The 19,996-nt window shown below is 35.8% G+C and overlaps 1 protein-coding gene across 4 annotated transcripts in view; it reads right to left on the bottom strand.

Moving 5' to 3' along the window:
• LOC105383545 overlaps positions 1 to 19,996 on the bottom strand; it is a 157,816-nt gene that overhangs the window by 136,681 nt on the left and 1,139 nt on the right. Inside the window, exon 2 of one of the 4 annotated variants that reach the window (XM_048630825.1) lies at positions 9,574 to 10,012. In XM_048630825.1, the coding sequence (XP_048486782.1) occupies positions 9,574 to 9,838 (265 nt within the window). In that variant the 5' untranslated portion in view covers positions 9,839 to 10,012. Of the gene's footprint in view, positions 1 to 9,573; positions 12,413 to 19,996 lie in introns of those variants that run through there. The other 3 variants (XM_048630824.1, XM_048630822.1, XM_048630823.1) reach the window with 3 other exon arrangements.

Genomic DNA, 19,996 nt, shown 5'->3' with positions numbered 1-19,996 from the left:
CATATCTGTAATTGGTACATGTTACAGAAAAGTACCCATCTAACCTATTTTGTAAGTGTATAACATGTACTGTTGATGTGCCATATTAAATAAATAAATTAAAAAAATAAGTAGGTATGTATTTTTTATCTTGAAAACTTTAACTCGTTGATTTATTTTTCTTCACAGTGTGGCTTTGCAATTGTAATCTGCGCTGTAAAACCATCAAAGCTCACCACAGACCATAGACAATGGCAACGGTCCTGTAATTTCTGCCGATGAATACCGCTGTTTATAATTTTAATTTACTTCGAACCAAATTCTTCAAAAATATGTGAATAGCAAGTCATTTGGATATAAACATGAAGAAGTGTTAAGTTTTTAATGTGTATTGGGCATTTTTAAAACAAAAATGTCTTTAAATATTAATGGAAACTTTATTGGAAAAATTACTTATGTATTTAACTTTAATATCTAACTCTAATCTGCTCTGTATGTTTCCTTAACAATAATAAAATAAAAATAAAAAATAAATAAATTACATAATTTGCCTACCAAATAGTGTGATTAATTATTACATTTACATAGCAGGCTTGCGGCTCTGACAGTTAAATTTTATTTGTAGTTAAGGGAGACAGTTTATCAACTTGAGACCACGAAGAGGCAAACGTAGAATAAAAATACATCTAAAAAGCATCCATAAAACTTAACTCCAGAAAAGGGTTCTTTAATTTAAACTCTCGAGGTGACTCAATAAAAATGCCAGCTGCATTTGATAGCATTATAAAATAATAAATGGGCTGTTTAACTTCGGATATTATAGTTTTATTTTCTAAATATTATAGTTTTATGTCGAGTCGGTCAACACCCACACACGTGCTGCGGTCACTGCAATGACCTTCAGACAGAAAGCCACGTATTGAACTTACTTATACTGTTTAATACTATATCGTATATACAGGGTGCTACACGTTGGTATTAGTTTATACTTTAAAATAAGTACGTGTGTTTATTTTTATCAGTTACAGTAGGGAGAAGGCTGTAATGCTACTAAATTTTTAAAACATTTACCAGGTCAACAAACATGAGGAACGCCCTCTTATCTACAATTTTAAACCACCCTGTATAATACCCACCCTAAGTTTTTAAAGTGGTGATAGTAGACGTGAGCATATGCAATTCTTTAAAAAAACTTACCCATTTTTATACCCCATATGTCCGTTACCGTATATTACATTATACCATGCAAAATGCTATTTCTCAGTAACATATTATTACTTAGGTGGGTAGTTGTACCCCGGCCTAGTAATCTATGTATGCCGTGCTCAGAGGTTAGGTCTTAGGTCATAGTATATTTCTATACCTAGATTACCTAGTATCGCTTGATGGGCTAGTCGAGTCTAAAACTGTACTATCGATTAATCTGTAAGCATAAAGGTCACTTCGATTGAAATGTGTTTTAAATTAGATTTCAGGGTATTTTAAGTAGACTCTGTTATAATTATAATTACAAATAATTGTTCTGATTCTGACGAATTTATAATATTTTTTAATAAAATATGCAAGGTTGCAGGGAAGCAGTGGATCAGAGCGGCACAGGACCGGAAGAATTGGCGTACAAATAAGGAGGCCTATACCCAACAGTGGGCGATAGAAGGCTGATGATGATGATGATGATGAAAATATATAGGCTGTTACAAAAGTAGTGTAGTAGGGCGGAAGGGGGTGACTCAGCTCGCCATTCTAAACATATTATGTTCCACGTCTTTTATTGATAACAATAGATACTAACCTAGACAAATTAGAAAAGTTAATTGTTCAGCTCAGTGAACATTTTAGTTTGGTAAAAGTTTGCTGACTTATCAGAAACTTCTGAAAAGTTATTAAACATATTTTTTTCCAAGAAGCTTTAAAATTAATCTTAAATTACTTACATATTATTCAATCTAAAATTTGCGACTCATATTATGTAGTCCATGGGTCCCCAGGCATAGGTCCCCAAATGTCTACTGATTATCGCATAATTTAATTAAACCTTCACACTACACAGCCTTCGTAGGGCGAATGTAGACCAGCCAAGATGTGACCTGCCCTTACCTTCAGAAAGGGATAAGATCGGCCCTCAGTGAACCTTTTGACTCAAGCACTCTCATGTAAAAGCCCCCTAACCTACCGGCCAGTCTGTCATGATACCAAATAGCCTGGGTGAGAAAGGGATGGCAATATGTGTCGAAGTTCATCTTATAATGACGACATTGATTATTTTCTGCTTTGGCACAAGTATTTTAAGAGCTATTGTACTGGATGAATAGGACAATACGTACCTTCAATGTTTCAATTTAAAAATATAATTTAGCTTTTTTACAAAAGTTTTGTATTTTTTCGGTCACCTGCGTATACCTAAAATAGTAATCAGTTAATCCTTACTAAACGTATGCCTTTTCCAATGTGCGGAACACAAAATCTCTCGTCACGGTATCTGGCTGTCTATTCTCCTCCTTAAATACAGTCCCAAAACTCCCAAACACAGTTCCAAGCGCGTTGCATTAAACATACTGACTGGATGTCAACTTTTGGAAACTTTACATTTCGTCAAGCCCTCCAGCATCGTATCATCACATTTATCCCCGGCAAGTCGTGAAGAAAAGGTACAACCACCCTTTTTAACCCACTGAAATACCAAAAAGTACACTCCCGGGCAATGAAAAAGTTCCATTCAGAAAATCAACAAATTACTCCATTACAGAAAAAACTAACTAAATGACGCCTTCTACAATATTTAAGTTAATGTAATGGTGCATCAGAATATTAGCAACTAAAATCGTAAACATTTTGTTCAAATATCCGATTAAATGTAAACAGAAATTTAGGCTATTCCGTGTCTGCATTTTGTAAGTGGAACTGTTTCTTTGCCCGTGAGTGTATATTTAGGGCGTCTTGCACAACAAAGTTAAATAAAATTAAATCTATGACAAACTATTTAATTTTATTTAACTTTGTTGTGCAAAACGCCCTTAATCGCACTTTCCCTTGAATTGGTCTTTGATAATATAATTTTGGGCGATTTTATTACTCGACCAGGATAAAAGCCGGTACTCCGCTATCTAGATACATAAATCTAACCTATTAAGCTACTACAATCTTCGTAAAAGAGGGAACGACCGCTATGGACATTAAAGCGGTCTTAGGCATAAAAACAATTACCTCATTTTTCTTTTAGCTAATTCATTTCTTCATTAGTAAGGCCCCGATCGTATTAAGTAACTGCTTTACTTCACTTAAGTAAGTAATTTCTTTTTTATTCCTCTAACTTATTTATAATATTATATATGCAAAGGAATCTTGATTTTTATTGCCGTTTTTTTTTAAGTTTTAAGATGCCTAATCTACCTAATCTACCTAGGTACTTTCTACTTTAAAAATACCTGTTATATAAAAATTATTAGTAGGTAGGTAAGTAGCCATTCGTTACTAAAAATGGTTAATTCGTTACTGAAATCAGAATTTCAAAATTCGCGAAAAAAATTATTTATTTTTCATAGAAACTTGACGTTTTACGTCAAGTTTCACGTCACGTGACTTTTTACTACGGAAAATGATTTTTTTTTTCGCGAATTTCCAAATTCTGATTTCAGTTTCGGGCTTAGATATACCATGCTGCACATGTAGGTTTTGGCTTAGTATAGACTTAGCAATTTTGCAACACCCTGTATATATTATGGTTCATTGCCTTTACAGAGTAAACCAAAAACATTAACCCCCTTATTCATAGAGAAGTTACAGAACGTTTTAACTAATAAACTTTTTTGTCCCTCAGTTCATTAGTTAAAACGTATTGGAACTTTTCTATGAATAAGGGGGTAAGTACCTAAATTCCACACAAATACACTTGCCTCACTCGAACCTCACCGATAGACACGTCACGAGGCAGACAAAGCCCGAAAAATAATCAGAGGGCCATCTTAGTTAAAGTTTGTCTTCAAAGTCAGGGGTAACGGCGTCTGGGTAACGGCTGACGGACACGCCACGTCGATACCGACGGCATTGGGCCCGATTTTTCGGGTCACTCTAGCGTATGTGTAGTAGTTTGTAAAAAATTACGTTCATCAGAAAAAGAAATATTTATATACGATGAATAAAAACATTTGACTTTGCCTTTATGAAAGACCGAAATTTCAGATCATTGCTGCACACAGATTCAGGGGGTTAGCGCAGCTCTGAAGCCTCGGAAAAACAACACTGCAGCGGTTAGCACGACTCGGAAGACTTACTTCAGGACACGAAAGAAGAAGAAGAAGTACGACTCTAACTCGTTGTATAAATGTGCCGATTGCTTGTCAATTTTTGTTGGTTCGTTCATCAATTAAAAAAGTGACCTCCAGTCTTTTCATAAATTAGAAGGGGTTAAATGTATTAAACGTACAGATGTCATGGCATGATTGTTCGTTGTTTTTTTGTCAAGCTAGACTGAACTTCAGGCTGAAATGCTGAAAAATCACTCGGCCATTATCGGTGAGTCGCACAGATACTTGGATTGGGTTTAAGTGTGATTGCGTTGGGTCCACTGTGGTTTTTCTGTGGATATAGCTTGTTGAGCTGAGTGTTTTTATATGTGACTTTTAACACGAGGTTCGGTAAGCCTTATACCGTGCTTATACTTTTACCAGTTTACCGTTGTTAGCCGTTACCATTTTATTATAAACCTATAAAAAACACAGTTTTGATTTAGATATACTTTATAATTTAATTATTCTTCATAATATGCAAATGACTGCTATGGTAGGTTTCTTACTATTTTCATAAATGTTTCATCGATTGTACCGACACTCAATACACTTGCTTCAAAATGCATCAAATCAAATTCATTCATTTATTTTTTCACCAAATTTATGAAAAACAAACGCAGAGGCACTCAATCGGGCTCCACCATAAAACCTTAAACCACTCCAATCAAGTCGCAGTCACAACAACTAAAGGACAAAAGGCAAAAAACGAGGACGGTTGACAACGGTCCACCTTCGTTCACAGTTGACCTCCGAAGGCTCCACGTAATGATAAATGGGGAATCGGTCTTAGACTAAGAGGCTTGTGATTAGGGCTTGATGGAGACATCACCGTCAGTTGTAGTTGATAGATAGTTGGATAAAGGTTGAAGGTCAATTCAGTTGGTTTGATTTTCAATGTGTGTTGAAAGATGAAACGGCTGGCTGCCCAGTCTACTCCCGCTAGGGCCACTTGCATAAACGTATTAAATCTAGATTTTGTGTCAAATCTCGATTAAAGAATCGTCAATCGATATAAATTTAAGGCTTAAATCAAGATTTAACAGTATATTTAGATTAAGGGCCACTTGCAGAAACATATTAAATCTAGATTTAGTGTTCAATCTCGATTAAGTGACAAATTTTATATGGACTGACGTTTCTAAAATCGAGATTTGACACTAAATCTAGATTTAAATTTTTGTGCAAGTGGCCCCTAAAGACAGTCGCAAACAAATCGCAAACTGTCAATTTTCATTTAGACTTAGTGCCAATTTCACCATTCTCGGTTATCTTACCGACAGGGATTGATTTATAAATTACACGTCATCTCCATATAAAATTCATGACAGATGTGTCAAAAGTTAACCACTACTCCCTGGTTATGCTCTAACCGAGAATGGAGAAATTGGCATTTAGCCCCAGTCTCACCATACTCGGTTAGATCATAACAAGGGATTAGTTGTTGACTTTTGACACATCTGTCAATTATTTGATATGGAGATGAAATGTAGGTAATTGTTGACATTACTATGTAACAGGGCTAATAATGATGTATTTTATTTTATTCATGTTTATTATCAAAAAATACATGCTGAGTATAACAATTAAATGTCTGCCAAACTGTGAAAACAGTTTGTTGGCAGGTTACTTTCATTTGTAATTAAGTTATAAGCACAATACACATAATGACAATTATATTTATGTAACACGGTACAACACAATTATAACATAACAGACTATGGTGAAACTAGGCACAAACATACGCGACGTTTTCGAGAGTACGTTAATTTTTTTTTGCTTTAAAATGGCCTGAGTGATTCACATACTTCTTCAGTTGGATCAACGATAAAATTTCTCTCATACATATAATAAAATTAAGTGTTAACTAAGAATAATAAAGATGGAGGACAAGTAAACAAACTAACTTTTACCGGGAACTCCTAAGAGATACCAACTTTTGCTGATAAAATTATTACGGCCTACTGATTTATTTTGTTAGAATAATATTACTTAGCAAAGTAAAGTATGTATCGTTCGGATAGGTAGGAATAGCTGAGTGATTATGTATGTTTATAATTATATATTAACGTAAGAGCCTACATTATAAATCCAGCAACTTTTAATTGGTCAATTTTTACACGCGATCATTTACAGGATTCAAATAATGTTTTTTTTTTACAAAAGTCAAAATGGTCGTAAATGACACGGTATTTAATACTTAGACATTTCCTTTTCGTCTGTAGGCGTTCGTTTTTTATGAACGGTGGACATATTTTAATGGTAATTTATAGTCTTAATACTTAGCTTGATCTCTGTGACAGATGGGACATTATGCTTATTATACAGAATTATTATATCTCTTTTGCTGTCTGTACATAATGGCTAACACATGACCCTGAGGCGCGGCCTGAGGCCTATTTTCTCTAAGTATACGGGAATTGACAGAGCAGTAGTAAGCAGGTAGACAGTGTACCCCGTTAGATTAGAAACGATTACATTTATTTATTGATAACTATTCATTACATTAACGTGATTCTGTGTGAGTGTTTCTGAGGAAATATGGAAGTATTTTAAGATGTGTTATGGATGGGCGAGAAAAACAAAATTAAAACTTTACCACATACCTTTCTGAATAAAATATTTTATAAAAGAACGAGATGACTCATTTTAGACCCAGTACTTTTGTTCTAACACTTTTATTAATTCGATTCTTCATAGAAAATGTTTTGCTTGCGTGCCTTTACATGAAGTTTTTTTTTCATAATTTATAGTAAACCATATTTGCAACATCCTTTAATCTAAAAATATAGTAAATACCTCAACCTCAATACGTAGGACAGGGGAAAATAATACTATGTCATAAGCTTTATATTTAATCGCACGAATAATAATAGAAATATCGAACCAAAAATCTCGTGCACGTTTTTTTACTACTTCTATGCCTCAAATTGTAAAGGTGTGTTTACATAAAAAAATGTACTTGTGTGCTTGTGAGCCATCTCTGACTATCCCTTCGGGGATTACAGTCGTGAGTGCATATATATATATATATACCCCATGAGGGTGAATTTAAAGAGTATCATAGCAGAAAACCGTAAGGTATACTTTATAATTAATAGCGAAATGTGACATTTGGCGCCGAACGGAAATGAGCCGGCTCGTGTGGGCGCGCCCTTATGCCCCAAATACTTGTGATCGCGTGTTTATGCCTAAAAGCGTTAACCGCGCTTTAACAACAGTTAAAACTTCGAATTAAAACCTTTGTTGGCTGGTTCTTTAGCTTTTTCATCGTATTATGTGTCGTCGTGACTTTAATTGAAGGACATACTTAGTTTTTGTTGGATGCAGATGTTAGTTTCGTTTTTTTAAACATTTTCGGTGCAGTTTACAATAGTTTTGTAGAATACAGCACCGATATTTAACTGTTCCAAATTAGTTAAACAACGAGTAAATTTTATTCATTTTTATAACTATGAAAATGACGACCGAATGGCGTAGTGGTTAGTGACCCTGACTACTGAGCCGATGGTCCCGGGTTCGATTCCCGGCTGGGGCAGATATTTGTTTAAACACAGATATTTGTTCTCGGGTCTTGGATGTGCCCGTAAGATGGCAATATGCCCGCCCCCTATTACATGGGACTAACATATCACTCTGGCGAAAAGTGGGTGCAGCAATGCACCTCTGCCTACCCCGCAAGGGAGTACATTAGTACAAGGCGTGAGTGCGTGTGTGTGTGTTGTTGTTGTGTAACTATGAAAATATAGAAAAAATAGGTACTTTAATTTAAACTAATTTAAAGTCAGTAAAAAAGTCACTTATGAAAGAAACCTTTACGCTTTGCTCCTTAAATTTATCGCTTTTCAAGTTCATGGTAATAATAACGTTATTTTTACGAACGATAGCATAATTCACACTTTTTACGAGCCGACTTGAGATTATTTCATGAAGATTACAGATTTCCAGTGACTCGAAGTTCGGTCTACATTATTACGTCTAGACAGTCGGCAGTTGATGAAGTAAATATTATTATAAGAATGACTTATGAACGTTGCTCGAATAAGATATTTGGTATTCGAACGCAGTCGTTTTAAATAACTTCTAGTTTCAACTCTCAACGGCCAGTGATATTGCAGAGATATGCTCGATATTTGAAAACAGTATTTCGTTTATTGAACTCTATACTAAAGGTCGAACAACTGACTTTCTGTACTTATAATTATTATACATTTTGGCTACGGAAAAATTGGGACAGGAAACATAATATTATGTATATCCTATATAGGCACTTAATTATACTAATTTGGTACACAATTTTATGCCCATCTACAGTGAGTGATAAAAACTTTTTCCACTGCAACCACTAGAAACCGCCTACAGCTGTGACCTTATTCAAATTTCGAAGGTCGAACGAAACTAACAAAAACCGTTATTCATCAAGTGAAACTCATCAGTGACGGCGACGCCGGCTCCCCTGGCGGCCGAAATTGGAACTTTTAATTTGTTTCTACTCGCGACACGAATCAATTAAGGTGATAAGTTTTAACACGTTTCCTTTCTGAATCAGGGACACATAATATATATCAGATTGAAGTTAAGTAGTTTAGTACCGAAATGTAGATATCGTTCGACATGGGTTAATATATTATGAAACTATTTTAGTGGTTCTGGTTTAGTACTTCGAAAAGTAGGTGTACACATACTCTATACAAGTATCTAATACATAAATTTTATTGTAACAACTATACTGACTAGTACGTTAAAAACCAAACTTCACAAACTGGCAAAGGTTTCTGAATGTACCAATATTATATATACTTTGTTATGGTAAATAAGTATAGGTTCAAATTTTATGGAGTCTACCGTACCATCTTTTTTGAAACTACCCATTGCCATTATTTGTATGAAAAATTGTGGTAAATACCTTCCTATAGAAATAAAATTAAAGTCACATTAGCTTTAATTCTTTGCATTCAGGTACATATAGTGCTCGCTAGTGATAGGTACTTGGTAGCGCTGAATGAGGAAGGCCGAGGACAGAGTTTTATGGAGATTCTTGTTAGAAGACTGCGTCCAGTGGACGGTTACTGAGTGATTATGACCATGATATAACCTCAGCTATGTCTGAAATTCTTGAAACAAATTTCCCTGAATCTACTTCATCATCATCATCACAACCCATCTCATCCCCATTTCTATGGCACGGGTCTCCTTCCAATGAAGGAAGGGTTTTAGGTCTAGTCCACCACGCTGGCCTAGTGCGAGTTGGTGAACCCCAAAAATGGTAATCTGTCCTTGTAAGTACTTCACATAAAAAACTATCTCTCACCTGCAATGAGTCCTGGCCCGACGACCTTCGTGCTGACAGGATGCGTGACCGGGGCGGCCGGCGTGGTCGCCGTGTTGGGGGGATACACCGGGTCGCAGCATTCTCTCTCCGGGAACTCACTGGCCCCCACACACGCCACCAGCGACAACAGAATCAGCCCCCACGCATGCATCACGGCTGCAGACGAAACGCCTCGAACCGTTTCCGTCTCTTTCCCTCCCATCGTCCTTTCCGTTTCGACATCGCCGCTGTCCTTGTTGTACATCGACACTATTATCACATTACACCTTTTTGCGAGAAATTTCGAACGCTTTTTTCTTTTTTTAGGTTTGAATTTAGAACACTTACGCGGAGATAATTGATATGCACTTTTTTTGTTGAGATGGACGTTTTTTTTGTTGTTAAATCTGATGTTGTGTCTTTTTTTTATTTGTAAAACCTGAAAATCACACTTTGCTGATTTAATAATACTAAAATAAACGTAACTGAAGCTAAGCATTGAAAAAATATAAATGAAACTCATTCGTCTTTTTCACCGCATCACCAAACATAAAATCAAAACCGTATTACCTATGTGGCATATACTCTTAATATTATCTTTCATCACTATCAAAATAACTTCCAAATCACTATATATCACAGGTGAAACATACACTCACGAAACATACCAAAGAATATCGAGAAAAAGAGAAGAGAATTCAGTTCAAAAATTTATATTCTAGTGTGACAACCCAAGTACTATAAACTTTATTATCCTTAATTCACACAACTATAACAACGATGATAAGCAAACGGGGTGGGGTAAAATTGAGTTCCGTCAATTTTAATATTTTGATAAAATTACATTTAATAACACCGTCATCGCAATAATAAAAAAAATGTGATAATTGTAGGTGCCTAATAAAACGTACAAAGACATGCAATTTGGGCTATTCGATTTATTCAATCCTGATCCTTTTTTACTGTAAATACTGTAATGACAACTTGATGTAATGTATGTGATTATTCTTTCATTTCTTATTAAGAAAATATATTCAAAATGTATTCTCTCATAATTCAGTATTCCTAAGACCCAACTCTCCGCGAACATTCTAAGGTTAAAAGAAGAACATAAAATAAATTGAATGCCTAATACGCTATTAAACTTTTGTTCTGAATTCTGACTCTTAGCAAATATAACGTTCTCTTAAACTTTACCTATTTATAAGAAAATTTCATTAAAATGCTGAGCAATTATACTTTTTGTTGCGTTTTTGTTTATTTATTTTTCTCTATTGTGCTCAGCATTTTCTCTTTTTAATTGTTACTTTGTTTGTTTTGTCATTTCATTTATAATTCCTTGTACTTGTTTAAATGAGATAATTTTTTATCTACAATTGAGTAAGTACTTATGTATGTATTTAAAGTCATCAAAACAGATTTGAAATCACACCAGCAACGGCCACTAATGAAACATTAATACCGAAACAGCGGCACTTAAGCCGGAAAAAAGCTAAAGTAACAATCGATAAAATAAAGGGCCAGCTAAAATTGTTTCGCGGGAGGCCTCCCACGGGCAGGACATAAATATTATATGACGTAACTTCCGGTGGAAGTCAAATTCTCTCGCTATACTGCTACGGTAATAATGAAATTACACGACCTTGTTCCTTGCACCACTTTAGGTTAGGTCATTTCTGGACGCAGCTTTCTAATTTTGCACCGTTTTATTTTACAAAAAAAATGCTAGAAATAGTAACATCGTTAACGATATTAGGTGCACGCAAATATCGTTAGTCAAAACCGACGTCAATATGTATTCCTCGGTGTAGGTATTTGTGTTTTTTACTGTCGTCAGAGCCATATAAAAGGTCAGATGCTTGCTTCAATAACTCAGGATCATTTTTTTCATATTTGCCGCGTAGCGTGGGACACCCACCAGTCTGCCGGACCAACGACTTTATACACGCCACTGGTAGTGGCTGAATGAGGAAGGTCGAGGACAGAATATTGTTAGAAATGCCTAACAATTTACATGATCACAGAAGTTCACGATTAGATTTAAACAAATGAAAAATCCGGTCTTCTTAATCCAACAAATTAATGATTTATTAAGTACCTAACTACTGTTTGACAGCCGGATATTCAGCCTATTTAACAATCCTAAGCAAAGATTTACAAAGGCTCTTAGAAAAACACGCTTGAAAAAAAGAAAACGACTCTTGAATTCTATTATTCATGAAAAATATAAAATCATCAACCAGAGACAGATCTGGCAATCTCTTCCCTGTGGACTTAAAATAACTTGGGATTTCGAACTTTATACCTTTGACCTAAGGGGCACATTGGTTTATAGAAAAAAGACTATTTACACCTGTGACCGTACAAGCAATGTTATACCTGCGTTGGAAGCTCTTAGTATGTGACTTTTTTCTCCCGAATTATTTATACATTTCACTACATTTCTGAAATATAAATTACACATTATGAGTTATGTGTGAGTGTGAGGCAAAGAGTGATATTATGTCGTGTGATAGAAGTAGCTATCCCTACTCTTTACAATGTCACCAGAATTGGGCCCCAAAAGAAAAATAGCTATTTCTTTAAAAGTTCATACCTAACTTATATCATTTCGAATTTTAAAGTTTTGGATATTACGTAGAAAAAATATAAATTACGTTAGCGGTATTTATTTAAGATGGAAATTGTAGAGATTCTTATTACCTACTTACAGTCACATAGTTTAGACTAAACGCAAGTAAAAAAATAGATGTCTCTATTTAATTGTGTCTTATATTATGTGTATACATACATATTTATGTAGTTATTAACCTAGTTTAAAAGACAGAGTACCAGATCTAATGAAGGCGAGTGTAATAGAAGTTAAATGGATATAAGATCTGTATAATGTCACATGTTTTTTTAATAAATATATTTTTTTTATTTATTTTTTATTATTATACTGTGATTAGTTATAAAAAAATCATCTTTTGACCAGATTTGGTTGAAAATCGACAGCACGACCTCTTAGATAATTAATTAGGTTCCATTTCAGTTTTTGTTAAGTACTTTATAGATGGACTGTAAATACACTGACGGGCAATGAAAAGGTTCCACTGAGAAAAGCACCGAATTTCTCGTAAACTGAAAAAGCTAGGTTAAGGACGCCTTCTGCAACATTGGAGTACATTTAACAGAGCATTAGGATATTGCCAACTAAAAACGGTAATATTTTGTTCAAAATTTAAATTAAATGTTTGAAAAAATTGGGGTTGTTTGGTGTCGGTATTTTGTCAGTGGAACTTTTTCATTGCCCGTGAGTGTATAATATTTATTGATATTAAAAAAGTTAAAGAATCCGTGCACGCATAGAGTAAAACATAAAAACGAGATTATTTTTCTTTAGTTGAAATGTACAGGACAGAACTACGCCCTATTTTTACGATCGGATTGGTAGGATTACGTCCGTGACGTCAGCAATAAAATGTGAGATATTTTATTGGACTCACCAGGGACAGTATTCTATAAGTCCAGTAATGTGCTATTGCGCCCAAAGGTAAGTGAAAGCTACTTATATGCAATTCTCGCCACCAACACGTTTATTTGTGGAATCAGTAAGTTATACACGCATTTGACGACCGAATGGCGTAGTGGTTAGTGACCCTGACTACTGAGCCGATGGTCCCGGGTTCGATTCCCGGCTGGGGCAGATATTTGTTTAAACACAGATATTTGTTCTCAGGTCTTGGATGTGCCCGTAAAATGGCAATAGGCCCGCCCCCTATTACATTGGGACTAACATAACACTCTGGCGAAAAGTGGGTGCAGCAATGCACCTCTGCCTACCCCGCAAGGGAGTACATTAGTACAAGGCGTGAGTGCGTGCATGGGCAATGTAAAAGTTCCACTCCCAAAATGCCGACACCAAACGACCCCAATGTTTTCAAAATTTTAACAAAATATTACCGTTTTTAGTTGGTAATATCTGATATTCGGTTAAATGTACTTCAAAGTTGCAGAAGGCATCATTAAGCTTAACTTTTCAGTTTAGGAGTAAGTAATTTGGTGCTTTTCTCAACGGAACCCTTTCATTGCCCGTGAGTGTATATTACTATACACTTTGTAAAAACCGTAAACCTTAATATGTGGCAAATTTTATAAGAATGGGTGTACAGATAAGTCCTTTGGGAATCATCTATCATCCTCCATTACAATTATTTTCAGTTTTGTAAGTTCTGAACCCACATTTCTTTCTTATTCTTATTTATTACACAAGAAATATTAATAGTATACTTAAAATATATCTATAAATCTAAAAGAGACGTGCTTCATAAGTTTGATTGAAATAATTTATAATTAAAAAAAATCTATTATTAGTATTAATATAATTTTTGCCAAATATTATGAAATCGTTACGGGGTTCATCAAATAAAATTAATGTGGTTAGTCAATTTAGTGATTCAGATTAAAATCCATTCGTAATATAATATTCGTTTTTTGTCACAATTTATACACATATAATGTGGCAAGTTACTTGGCGACCCTCCTTGCGGGGTGAAAGAAGTGGCGGGGGCGAGGTAGCACGACATGCTACACACGTAGAAAAGTGTGCCCGGATTAATCTCGCGATAGCTTGTAACTATTTCTGACGTAAGTAAAATTTTATTCTATGAGTGTTCCCGTAAATGTCATATTTAGCTTAAAATTTATAGTTTGACAGCATTAAAATTTGGATGTTTACCTTCAGAATATCTACCAATTTGAATTCATTTATGTAAAAGTGTTTTATTTTATAAATCAATTTCCATGTCACTTTCATGTTCACTCTCTGTTTGAACTTGTTCATCGTCGTCGTCATCCTCATCTTCATCATCGTTTTAATTAACTTCAATTATAAATCTAAGACAAAAACCAAAAAACATTGTATCTACTTTGAAGTATAAAGTACTAGAGTACGCCAGTCATATTAGTTCAGTGTACACCTATAATATTTTATGTTTAATTTACATTAAATTATAAATAAACAATAACATACCTGTCCAATACATCGTCAAATACTCTATCAGATTTATAATAATCGTCTTAATTTTTTATGACATGGTCGTCACAATTTCTCCACTTTTCAGGCGAATAATTAGAGAAAAGCAACTCTAAGTCTTTTATCTCTTTATCTAAGTTAGAGTCAATCGACGTTCTTGCGAGCTCGCCTTTCACGTACCGCCACACAAGTTCAATAGGATTTAATTCCGGGTGGTATCGGGGTAGGCGAAGCACGATATGACAATTTTTTTTCAAAATTTCACCAATTTTGTAATTTTTCTCTGTGTTTTGCTCATTAATTACTTTCTTAAAATCACATAAATTTTGGTTGCTTTCCTAGTTACAAGAACTGACAACTGACGCACTGTCATATGGACTCTTCGTCTTTGTTGTTTACTTTTTCGTATCTGACTGCGCAGTACCAACCTTTAGCCGCGTAGCATGACTGATCCGGTACGCTGTTCTACAAGAAGGCTATATTGAGACATTATACGATTTGTTGTTTTTAACGTTATTTTGTTGACGAATTATAGATGTGGCGGTCTCCTAGCCACTAAGTTCAGACGAAGATCAACAGATGGCGCTCGGAACTCAATACAGAGAAGATGTATGGACACGGAACAAATTACTATGAAAATCCTACATCGCGCATACGAAGTTTCTCACCTACTCTGCAATATATACGAATCCCCAACGCTAACCGTTGGGCAGCTGCCCGCCAGGCCACACCACCCGGCCTGGTCGGAGGATCCTCCCTTTGCATGGGGATGCTCCAACACCTCCAGCATCCCCATACTGGTGACCCCGTGAAGAACATCAGCGCAGCCTTCTGAAGACCCGCAGAGCAGCCTCCACGCCATCTTCCATCGACTTTCTCTCCTCACCTCAACAGCCGTGCAGCAGAACTCTCAGCAAGCAGCCCCTGGAGCCAACCAGCCAGCATCCGGTCTCAAAGGGCATCATGACCACCAGCATGCAGCGAACGCGCAGGCCTGGTCACACCCTCGACCCACACCAGCAACTTGGCACAGCACCACTGCACTTCGGCCGGTCAGCAAGCAGAGCCATCCTCTCTGATACGCAACATGGCTTTAGGAAGGGTCGAAGCACATCCACAGCGCTGGCACAGTTTGCGGATGATGTGAATGAAAGCCTTAACAGTGGTATGCAGGTCATAGCCTTATTTATTGACTTCAAAAAGGCATTCGATACCCTTGACCATGACCTGCTGCTACGTGCGATGGATGAGTGTGGAATTAGAGGGCCAGTTAACCAGTGGTTTCGAAGTTACCTGTCAAACAGAACTATTTCCACAGTCATCGATGGTACTAGGGGTTCGGAGGCTGAGGTCGAGCTGGGTGTACCAACTGGTTCCGTATACGGCCCAGTTGGATACGTCATGCACGTCAACAGTGTCAGCAATGTTGTAGAAAACTGTAAAACATATATGTACGCGGATGATACTTGCTTACTATATTCTTCAAAAAATTTGCAAACTGTCATAGACAAGATACAATCAGACTTTGAAAACATTACTAAATGGGCCCATGACAATGGCATAATAATAAACCTGAGCAAGACCAAATGTGTGCATATATATTCTCCATATAACAAAATAGCCAGAAAGATTGATAAATCGGATATAAACATTCTAGGTCATACTTATGAATGCTTGCATAACGGTAAACTCACCTGTAAATGCAATAAAATTGATTTTGTAGACAAGTATAAGTACCTAGGTGTATATATCGATAGCCACATGAGCTGGAAATCACATGTTAACGATGTTTGTAACAGGCTCCGAACAATATTGGGTAAATTTTATCACTTAAGTAAAATATTAAATAGAAGCACCTTATATAGTGTTTATTACGCTCTTGCTGACTCATTGCTGAACTATGGATTAAGTACATACGGCCGAACATTTAAAACCTATCTCGATCAAATTAAAGAACTACAAATTAGACTGTTAAAATACTTAGTAGACAAAAGAACTAAAAATAATTGTAATAATGAATATGAAAAACTCTTTCTTCTTTGTAAAATATTACCAGTACATAGCAAAGTAAATTACTGTATAGCTATTGAACAATATTATTGTAATGATTATAAAACACTTGTTGTACAAAATTATTTTTCCCGACAAAAAGGTAAACTTTATCAACCAAAACATAAGAACTACTATGGTCAAAGAATTCGAAAATACTTAGTGCCTAAAATATTTAACAGTATACCATTGTTAAAAGAAACCAAAAAGTTAAGTAAATTTGTCATAAAGCAAAAATTAAAAACTATTATGTTGGATTTGTTTAAGAAAGAACTGAATGATGTAGGTATATTATGAATTCGAACTGTTTAGATATAATGTAGTTATTAATATGTTGCATAGCTTAACTGAATTATATACTTAAGTAACTATATATTATATGTAGTGTCGCGAATTTATCACCATAAAATCGAGTCACTAACATGGGTAGATATAGCAGGTAATGTAGATATTTAATGTTTATGTTTAAGAGAGCTCTCTCCGCCAACAAACTATGTGTCTATAGTTTGGCGGATTTATATTGTGTAATGTAATATGTATGTATTTGAAAATAAATAAATAAATAATAATAATCTCCTGGTCGACGCAGCACTCTGCCACCATGCTCCACTGCAGGCTCATCCCGACTCACCGTGGACATCGCCACTGCAGCATCACCCCGACTCACTGGGGACTTCTCACCGCACTCACAGTCCCGACTCACTGCGGACTACGCGGCACTGGCTGGCAATCAAGACTCTCGGCTGCACTGAAGACTATCGCCCTCCGGTCTCGGTGGGGGAGTGATGTGGCGGTCTCCTAGCCACTAAGTTCAGACGAAGATCAACAGATGGCGCTCGGAACTCAATACAGAGAAGATGTATGGACACGGAACAAATTACTATGAAAATCCTACATCGCGCATACGAAGTTTCTCACCTACTCTGCAATATATACGAATCCCCAACGCTAACCGTTGGGCAGCTGCCCGCCAGGCCACACCACCCGGCCTGGTCGGAGGATCCTCCCTTTGCATGGGGATGCTCCAACACCTCCAGCATCCCCATATAGATACCTAATAATAATATAACGATAATATTAAAAAGGCCTCAACACTCATCCTAAGACGAATGGTCTCAGGATCAATGATCTCATGTGGGTCGCACTCAAATTATGACAGACTATATAAGACATGTGGCCGCCTCGGCTGCGCGGCCGAGACTGCCGTAACAATGACATGCAGTGCACGCGTTCCCCTCCACCGCTACCCCTCCCGCTACCCGCTGTCGTCTTGGGTACCTCGTCCCCTCCGCGTCTTTCACCCCTCAAGGAGGGTCGCCAAGCAACTTGCCAATCTATAGGTATTTAATTTTAACACACTACAACTCTGTTTAAAGTATTATACCTAAACAAATAGTTAATTATTTAATATTTGAAATAATTCGGGAACTAGCTATCAGTTTCGATCAAGTCATGACTATTTCGGGACGATATCACGTCGAAGAATCGATTTATTTATGCGAACCGCAAAGATCGAGAGATCATTGTGGATGCGAAGCTACAAACATATGAAATTGATCTATTAATTTCCGAAAACCTATATTTTAATTATGTTCAAAAATTCAAATTCAAAATGTTTATTTCGTTAACAATAATGGTTTACACAATCTATAATCAAGTGCTGAGACCAACCTAGTAGGCTATGTAATAACCTGTAACAGGAGGCCCCGCTCTTCCATATCTCTAATAGGTAGGTACTTAATTATAACAATAATCTAGTGTTTAATAATACAATTATGTATTTTCTGTTTCTGTATGAAATTTATATGACTTTACGATAGATCGCATTTAAACCCTAGATTAACACAATAGGCTCTACTTTACGAAGCTAAGCGGAAATCGCGGTTTTATCATCATCATCTAGTTTTATATTAAACTTTATATGAATTTATAAGTTTTGAAATGTTTAAAAAAGACGTATTACGTCACCGGAAAATAACTAGATCCGTAAGGATGTAGATTAATTTACGCATAAAATTATAACTAAAAACATACTTTTATATACATAAGAAGTCTGCTCGCATGTCAATACGATGATGACGTTTGCCACATCGTGCCATCGATCGATTCGCGAGTCGCGCTAGCGGTCCACTATCGACCGACATGGCATTGATAGAAAAATACCCTCAATTACCAACGATTCGCCGAATCGAATCCGATTCATAATCGAGTATGAGGAATCGATGATCGACTAATAATAACTTAGTAGAAACGTGACATTGTTAGTGCGATCGTAATCTTTTTATTTGAAGTAGTCTATTTAAATCGACATTTGGTAGTCTGTGTGCATGGCTTTTTCCATAGCTGTGGTTATTTCTATTTGGTTAGATTAAATCTTTATCTGATAATAATATTTTTAATGTTTGCCTAACTACAATATTCGGTACCATTTGCCTAATAAACCATCGCTTTTGTTAACTGCGAAAGTAATTGGTGAAGCTGACAACAACAGTTTATGAAATGATTTAAATGTAAATGAACTTTTACATTAAGTTTATCGGCATATTATAATAATGATCTCATGAACATAAATTTAAGTACCACTGTAGTAAATAAACCCGTTTAAAGGGATACCCTGTATAGTAATATACTTCCTTAATAATGGGTCAAGCAGTACAAAATTTAATTACAATTAAAATTTAAATAAAGAATACATTATAATTAGTTATTAAATGCATTTTGATAACTTTGGCACTGCAAAATGTCTACGTAGTACGCGAAATCGTAGGCAGAAATTTCATTTTATGTTTATTTCCGGGACTTTTTATGACCACAATATAATGAACATAAAAACTGCATGGATTTTTTACTGATTTAGCCGTTAAAAGCGGAAAATTTGCCTAAGTTAAGGGTTGAGTCAGTAAGACCGGATGGATCAGTAGTTAGCAAATCTGATATTGTACCAACGGTTCGATCCCCGGCTGGGACAGGTTTTTAATTAAGGGAATCTTGCTTTAATGTTTGACCTACATATTTTTGCTCATTCCGAAATAGCGATCACGTGAGTACAAATTTAATGTACAGCTTTCGCTGTACATTAAATTTGTACTTTTCAGCGGGTGGCTCGCTTGCGAGTCACCTCTGACTACCATTTCGGGAATTACAGTCGTGAACATATATTTTATGTATATATGTAAAATGGCGATATCACGAGTACAAGAAAGCATACTACTCAGTTGACGATTATCTTAATGACAAATGTTAGTATGTAGGTATTATAAATGAACCAATAATCATTATTATTATGCTACGCATATGTTTTGACATTGCATTTATTGAATTTTTTAAATGACATTGTTTTCTGTAATAATATTTTTA

Source organism: Plutella xylostella, chromosome 27, assembly GCF_932276165.1.
Source record: "Plutella xylostella chromosome 27, ilPluXylo3.1, whole genome shotgun sequence".
NCBI lineage: Eukaryota > Metazoa > Arthropoda > Insecta > Lepidoptera > Plutellidae > Plutella > Plutella xylostella.
Note: the sequence above shows the minus strand (reverse complement) of the source record. Positions and strands in the feature narration are given on the sequence as shown.